The sequence below is a fragment of the Triticum dicoccoides genome, chromosome 3A (assembly GCF_002162155.2).
Source record: "Triticum dicoccoides isolate Atlit2015 ecotype Zavitan chromosome 3A, WEW_v2.0, whole genome shotgun sequence".
NCBI lineage: Eukaryota > Viridiplantae > Streptophyta > Magnoliopsida > Poales > Poaceae > Triticum > Triticum dicoccoides.
Window position 1 is genome coordinate 45,608,752 of NC_041384.1, and position 8,392 is coordinate 45,617,143.

General features: G+C 43.4%; 2 protein-coding genes across 2 annotated transcripts in view; one reads left to right on the top strand and one right to left on the bottom strand.

Annotated features, from left to right (window-relative positions):
- The first annotated feature begins 2,706 nt into the window (after positions 1-2,706).
- On the top strand, positions 2,707-4,896 carry LOC119271154. The gene is made up of 3 exons (XM_037553082.1): positions 2,707-2,813; positions 2,911-4,076; positions 4,637-4,896. Exons 1-2 carry the CDS (start codon positions 2,788-2,790, stop codon positions 3,902-3,904), a joined length of 1,020 nt encoding a protein of 339 aa, XP_037408979.1. The 5' UTR covers positions 2,707-2,787; the 3' UTR covers positions 3,905-4,076; positions 4,637-4,896.
- A 789-nt stretch (positions 4,897-5,685) lies between these two features.
- The window catches only part of LOC119271879 (N-glycosylase/DNA lyase OGG1-like), a 3,424-nt gene continuing 717 nt past the window's right edge, over positions 5,686-8,392 (bottom strand). Inside the window, exons 2-5 of the mRNA XM_037553533.1 lie at positions 7,892-8,392; positions 7,062-7,272; positions 6,295-6,558; positions 5,686-6,215 (exon numbers count right to left, since the gene is read on the bottom strand). Of these exons, the coding sequence (XP_037409430.1) occupies positions 6,322-6,558; positions 7,062-7,272; positions 7,892-8,392 (949 nt within the window). The 3' untranslated portion in view covers positions 5,686-6,215; positions 6,295-6,321. The remainder of the gene's footprint in view (positions 6,216-6,294; positions 6,559-7,061; positions 7,273-7,891) is intronic.

The following is an 8,392-nucleotide window of genomic DNA, read 5'->3' on the forward strand; positions in this document are numbered from 1 at the left end:
CGGGCGACATGTGGCGGTGGCGGATTGGTTGGAGGGCGGTGGCGGACATGTCCGGCGGCGGGGAGGATTTGTCCGGCAGCGGGGAGAGAATTTGATCTAGGGTTTGCCCGAAATTTCGGGGAGAGAGGCCTTTTTATAGGTAGAGGGAACTAGGAGGCTCCAAATTGAGCACGGTTTGCGGACACGCGATCGTGATCGAACGAACTAGATGATGGAAGGGGTTTTGGTGGGTTTTGGGCCACTTTGGAGGGGTGTTGGGCTGCAACACACACGAGGCCTTTTCGGTCCCTTGATTAACCATTGAAGTATCAAACGAAGTCCAAATAGCACGAAACTTGACAGGCGGTCTACCGGTAGTAAACCAAGGCCGCATGACAAGTCTCGGTCCAATCCGAAAACGTTTAACACCCGCACATGAAAAGAGGTAGCAAGGAACACCGGAGGACATAGGAGCGCCGATTGCAAAACGAACAACGGGGAAAATGCTCGGATGCATGAGACGAACATGTATGCAAATGAAATGCACATGATGACATGATATGAGATGTATGACACGCAAACAATGACAAGGCAACAACAGCGAATAACTGGAAGACCCCTGGCACATCGGTCTTGGGGCATTACACCAGAACTGCCATAACTTCTACAAAAGAGCTCTGAATTGAGCAAACTCAAGCTTATAGAAAAAAGAGGCAGGGGAGGTATGCCTAACAAATGAAGGAGTGAGACCTCCAACAAAGAAGAAACGGGCATAACCTCCAACATCGAAAACATCATAGAATATGCAAGTGAACTCCGTTTTCGATGAACTCGAGCTTGTCATCAAGATGACCATAAGCTCCAAAACTCTCAAAGAGAACCAAACAAGAACCAAGAAAGATGATGCATGGATGCAATGGTTTGAGCTCTCTACGAACGATACGATCAAGCTACTCATCGAGAGCCCCCCTTGATAGTACGACAATCGATCCTATAACCCGGTCTCCCAACTACCACTATGAGACCGGTAAAATAGGAAACCTATCAAGGGCAAACCTTTGTCTTGCACATAGTCCACTTGAGCTAGATGATGATGATCTTGACGTCCTCAAGTTGGACCATCTTTCTTGATTGTGTTGGATCGATGAAGACTAGTTGATTGCTCCCCCATACTCCACTATGGGTGAGCCACTCTTCGGCATATCTTCATAAATCCATTGTTACCGTAATGGACGGCAAGCTTCAAGCATTTGATCTCTTCATGATGCTCCACTTGAACTTGCACATCGCAACCTAACCCCACAAAGAACTCTCACGAAAACCATGTGTTAGCAAACAAAGCGTAATGGACAATGCTTACCATACCATGGGATCACTTGATCCCTCGGTACATCTTGTATACTTTGTGTGTTGATCAACTTGATTCATTCTTGACTTAATCTTGATCAACCTTGAATCTTTCCAATTCTCTTCATTTGGATGATGTCTTGAAGGTAGACATGAATGATCACACAATCTTCTTCTTCAAGACATGCTTGTAATAAGCTCAACACTCACATGACCAATCTTTGGATAATTCCTTGAATAGCACCTTGGTCGACACAAACTCTCCTTGAAACCAACACATGTACTCCAAGAAAAGCCTATGGACAAAAGCTTCAAATATAACTCAAGGCAACCATTAGTCCATAGAGATTGTCATCAATTACCAAAACCAAACATGGGGGCACCGCATGTTCTTTCAGCTATGATGACAGATATGAAAGAAAATTGGAGCCAATGTAAGCATGAACATGTGAGGCAATACCTGTCAGAATGAGGATATAGTGAAGCAAATCACCCCAGAGCAAGGTCGTCGGTCATATGAAATTCAGTGGGAGCATCATAGAAAGGAAAAAAGGACACCCAAGTTGGAGACGGTTTCCTTAAGTCAGAATATTCATGCTTGTCTCGTGAGCAACAAAATCTCGAGGATGAGATTTCTTTAAGGGGGGAGGTTTGTAACACCCTGGATTTTGGCTCTTTCTTTTTCTTTTGATTTTCTGTGGATTTTGCTTTGGATTTCTTTTTCTGTGGCTCTGTAGTCTGAAAACCGGAGAAGATGACCTCTTCTTCCTTTCCAGAGTGGTTTGTCATTCTCGAAACCATCCCAAGATCATGTCATTTCCCATCTTGTAGGTCAACACAAGGCCAGTCGACAATGGGGAGGGGAGGCGTCCTGAAGGACAGTAGTATTGGGCGGTGCACCATTGCTACCCGAGTTGCCTAGGAGGCACACATGACTAAATCAGTTTATGTGCATCAAAGCAAAGGTATGGTAGGATGTACCAACAAATATATTTACAAATCAAAAAATCAACTCTCGTTCCAACCAGATTCAGCCAGAGCTATCTCTCTCCATTATCTACCACATATCAGCCATTTGTAGAAACAATGTTCCTCACATTAGAATTTTAAAATAAAACAATGGATAAGAAAGGAAGGCATTGCTAAGCTAATAAATTTCAATTTAATGCGCATGCTTCATGGCGCAACATGGCGTATAGTCGAAATAAAACCTCCACCGGATTAGGTCACTCCCACACACTAATCCACTAGTTCTATCTCAAAAAGTTTGGCCTACTAAAAAAGGTGTATTCGCAATATGCCGATATTTTGGTATCATCTCTCTCTCTCTCTCTCTCTCTCTCTCTCTCTCTCTCTCTCTCTCTCTCTCTCTCTCTCTCCCCTCCCCCTCCCTCTTAGCGCGTGCATCTCTCCACTGACTCTACCAAGCAGTCGCCGACATTCGCCCCTCCTAGTGACCCTATGGCGCATCTCCTCCATGAGAAAAGGTGAGTGCCCCTGATTTTTCTTACCTTCTCCCTGAGATCCAACTTCCCCAATTTCAGTTTTGTTTATTGATGATTCACTTCTTCTCTTTAATTTTAGGAACCCTAAATCCAAATTGGCTGAGGGGATTTCTGACTCGATTCTGAGCCGCCTCGCTTCCTCGTCGGTGCTACCGCTCGATGATGAGGACCTTCTCCAGGAGATCCTCCTCCACCTCCCTCCACAACCATCCTCCCTCCCGCGCGCCTCCCTTGTTTGCCCATGCCGGCGTAACATCCTTTCCAACCACAAGTTTCTCCGCCGCTTTCGCAAGCATCACCGGAAACCACCTCTGCTTGGCTTCTTTGCAAGGTGTTTAATCAGTAAAGCGACCGTCTTCACTTCTGTCCTTAACTCGCCTGACTGCATCCCTGCTGGTCGCTTTCTCGTGCCACACAGCCACAACCCGTTCAAGGAGTTGCGCTTCATGGGATGCCGCCATGGCCTCGCTGTCCTATTCGAAATGTCACTACATTCCCCCATGCCAACGGGTTTGATTGTGTGGGATCCACTCAATGGTCAACAACACAACCATTTGACAATGCCATCAGGGCTCAATGGTGACAAATGGGAGTGTTGGAATGCCACTGTGTTGTGCACTAATGTCGAAGATGGTCATGTGCACGGTGATTGCTTCTCGAGCCCGTTCAAATTGGTCTTGATCTTCAACAGAGACACAGATGCTTCAACCTGCGTCTACGAATCGATATCTGGTGTATGGGGAGATATTGTCTCCGTGGAAACCAAGAAAGTAATTTCTCCCTTGAGACCCAGCATTCTGATTGGAAATGTACTTTACTGGTTGCTTGTTGGAGGTGAAGTCCTTGTGCATGATTTTGAAAGGCAGAGTCTTGGTCTGATTGAGAAGCCAGCAGACACACATAATGGACATGTCGAGCTTTCTTATCATCTCTTACGGATAGAGGATAATGGACTTGGTATGGCCATTGTGTCAGAACTTACAATTAAATTATGGGAGAGGAAATCCAACTGTGATGGTGTTGCTGAAGAAAATTGCTCCACTGGATGGGTTGTTTCCGCAGACAATGCCTAGTGGTCACATGTGGATATTTTTGGTGGGGTATGATGAGGAAGCAAATGTGATTGTTCTGTCTACTATGAGTGGCATGTTCATGCTCCAACTTGATTCTATGCAAATCAAAGATATTTCTATGAGAATTAATCTACGTCACTCAGTCATTTATCCCTATAGAAATTTCTATACGGTAATACCTCACTATCTACATTGCACAAACTACAGTAATACAATTAATTTTTATTCGTTGACATTCATTCTAGTTACTTTTAGTTTCTTAGTCTGTGTGGTGATCTTATGGTGATGTAATTTCTTATACTCGGCAACACTTGAACTAGAAAAGGGGAAGAACCATAACTATTGTTGTCTCTTAGTTGATCTTTTCGCATGACTTTTCTAGCAGTTGGAAACTAGTTGATCCCTAATTTCTAAAATAGTATTACGGTAGGTACATTTGGAAGTTTAAAGCCTGATATCTTTTTCATTCAACATTTTTCTTCACAGATATATCTTGATAGTAATAATCAATTCAAATATCATTTAGTTTTTTCATCAAAAACAATATGTCATTTTCTTAATATGTGTATTATGTTTTGGCCCATTGGATATATCTAGTACATGTTCTCACAAGAATAATTCTGGATTACTATTTTTTTTGAACATGTAAATAGTCTTTACATATCTTGAAAAAGTATTATTATTGTTGTTTCTTGATATTAATCCCCTCTCACTTAGAGCAAACCATATTAGTGAATTTGAATAGGTGAGGAGAAGGGTACCCAGGCGAGGACTACTACAACTACACATATGGTGAATTGCGGAATATGACCTAGAAGGCACATGTGGGGGCTGGAATTAATGGGCATCATATAATCTAAAGCTTTGTATTTCCTGAATACTTGTATGACCATCTATCTAGTATGGCTAGCTGGAGCTCAAGTGCTAAGAGATGTAATAATAAATAAAGTTGTGAATCCTACTTAAGACTTCTAGCCCAATGTGGCATCTTATTCTAGTTTTAATGACGATCTAGCTATTCCATGTTGCAATACCAGATCGTGGCTTATTATCTGACAAATAATATTTTCTCAAGTCATAATCCAAGTGGTGTACCATATTTTTATAGAAGGAATGAGGATAATGCACAAGAAACTTGTGAGCGATGCAAACATCAACGCAAGCGGAACCACTCAACACCTACAACTCCAGTCACCGTCATTATATAAGGTAATGGTGGCACATGGTGTCACAATTCTGCTACGTACACTCGTCTGTGTATACATCTATATAAGTCATACCATAGAGCAGAATTCGACACTTTTTTTGATTCGGGAACTGAGGAGGTGAGATGAGCAAGTAGAGAAGAGATGCGTCGAGTCGTATTTTGGTAAATGCCCTCAACACTAAAATTTCCGTTTTAAATATCCATCTCCACCACTTGTTGTCCTCAGATTTTCATTACCCAAGAAATATTTATTATCACAAACCATTTTTTTTATTCATGACATAGTTTAGACTTTGATTGTTGCTTCAATATTTGAAAGTTTGCTATTATTGTCTTTTGCTTGAAAGGTAGTGAGATATTTTAAGTTTGCTACTCCCTAGTATTATTGTTCGACGAGCTCCCACACCGTCGTCTCCAGGCTGCCGCCGGCCTTGGGGAGAGGAAAGGGGCAAAATGAAGGAATCTCCCGCACTCGTTGAACCAAAGGAACCGTAATCGTTGTTTGGGAGAGGATAGAACAGCATAATTCAAATTGGGCGCTGATCAAAATCATACACACCTGAACATATCAGCATATTCACAAATCAAATTGAATATGAACTCTCGTTCTGATCAGATTCAGAGATATCTCTCCCATTATCTATGAACATATTCAGCATGTTAAACCATGTTGAATCAAGTACATGAATGGAGATCAGTTTTCGAGGGAAACTACATGATTTACAACACAAGTGTTCAAAATTCCTCACCGCCATTTGGCTAACAATATAATAATAGCCTCTACACCTCCCTTTTATATAGGACGCGGTAGGCCAATCATACACTAAGATAGCCTTCCTCTTCCAAAATTAAGATGGGGATGACTACTCATGCTATCTGTCATCAGAAGATGTGAATGGAATGTCAAATGTTACTTTGCTCAAGTACTAATGATTACTCTACTTGGAAAGAAAAAAGAACCTTCCAACGAATTCTACCAAAAGAAAGTTGCCATCATTTTCAGAGGATAGCGTTGGGTGGTTCAAAACATTTTCCAGCACTTCGTTTCAACAGGATTTCGGGTAATCAATCCGCTGACCTGCTCTGACATTCTCCAACATTTTCCTGCAAAAGTTAATACACAATACAAAAATTAGTGAACGAACATCATGGTCCCGAAAGACAACGAGAAAAGAAGGCAAACCTTGCTACAGTTGCTATCCATGCTCTCTCATGCCTGTATTTCAACCATCTTCGTCGCACGTTTCCTCTTGGTAGGTTTCGCAGTGTCACTGGTAACTTCGGTGGCCACAAGTTTTTTAGCAGGTAGCTGGCCAATAAAGAGAACATTCTGCGCCCAACCAGCATACTCGCCAAATTTGGCTACAAATGCATCGGCAACAACAATGCTCAGTTTTGGAGTCAGGCTCTTGCCAGCTAGCTCAGGCAACATATATTGTGTAGCAACCTGTAAACTCCACATGGTTAGGGTTTGAAGACAAACAAAATAGGCTTTCAAATCATATAGAACATATCCAGAGAATCTTTCTTGACACTGCATCCTCAAGGTTCAAATGTATTTTTGAACCCACACAAGAGTTGTCATTTCTGAACATTACTTTCATTTTGTATAAATTTCAGTGGCGATTGGTTACTTCACCCATTTCAAAGGATGAAAATTTTATTTCCCGACAATATAACAATTTGGTATTGGTACATCCATCAACCCATGAAATTTAAGCATGATTAGCTTAGGAAATGTATAACATGTTAACATGGTCCAAACTCTTACAATTCATCTAGGTGAAGCCTTCAACTTGTTGCTAACCAACAGAAAAGGACTATCATAACTAAAACCAGCCCATCAAAACCACCTAATTTTGTGAGAATGGACAAAGAGTAGGTGGAAAGGCACATCAGATTAAGCCATTTTTACAGCAAGAGTACAATGGTTAACCAGACATAGCATACCTTCCAGACATGTGTGTCGACAGGAATAGCCTGATTCTTATCAAGAGAGAACAGAGCAATGCAGGCTGCAACTTTTGGACCAACACCTGGCAGCGTACAAAGACCCTCAATTACCTCTGGAAGTTCCCTGTCACGCAGCAAGGCAAGCCATTTTGCGCCTCCACCAGGCTTGGCCATCAATTCTTTAGCAGTGCCAACAACATACTTTGCCCTGCTCATTCGTAGGAACAGAAACATTTTCTCAAATCAGTTTAGTGTAAGTATCTAGTAATGCTGCATGAACTACAGATACTCATAACTGAGATATGATTCAGACAATCTATCCAAAATCAGTAATTGTATGTGTGAGGTTGTTTTTCCACAGTTGAAATTTATGCACACAATTAGACAAATGTGATACTGAGATTCTTCAGTACATTCATACATGTAAGACAGTAGGAAGTAGGATATCAATACCATCATCACTAAACAAGAATACAACTGCTCATCGCTTGAATTATTGAATAATCAGCCCCCTGATATGGCCACCCATAGCACAGGATTTTCATTTCTCAACAAACACGACAGGTGGACATATCTGGATGCTAAACAGAGTACATTAAGGACTACCTATAACTGAATTAACAGCAAGTAGATGGAACCATGTGCCACACAACACAAGCTGAAATAACAATTAGTTCATCTCAAGACAATGACGCTACAACAAAACCAGACTAGCTGTGCTGAATTCAACACAAAAAGACTGCCAATGCTTAGAGCGTAGCATAAATTGTACTCCGTATATAACTAAGAAGATAGATACAGTACACACGAGGCAGGAACTGACGGACCTGTACCCAAACCCAGCCTCCCGAAGCTCCTGCTCTGACACCTGCGCGAGCCGCTCGACAGTGGGGAACCGGTGGAAGACGAAGCCGCCGACCTCTCCGAGCCGCTCTCCGTATCCGGCCAGCGTCCAGACCATCTTCTCGATCCGCGCGATGTTGTTGTTGGAGGAGCAGAGGAACTGGAACAGACACTCGACCGGGTCCTGCCTGAGCACCCGTGCGCCACCGCCGCCGAGCCGTGCCGCGACCTCCGCGAAGCGCGCATCGGCGGCGGTGAACCGGACCCAGAGGTCGGCGAGGGGGACGGCCGCGTTCAGATAGTCGCACAGCGCGGCCCGGGCGGTGGCTACGGAGGGGGAGGCGGGGTCGCCGTTGTGGAGGAGGAAGGCGAGGCGGTCGTCGTCGGGGAGGTGGGAGAGGGAGACGAGGTGCGGGCCCACGGCAGCGGTGAATCGGAGCGGGGAGAGCGAGGTGCGGCGCCAGAGGAAGGTCTGGCCGGTGGGG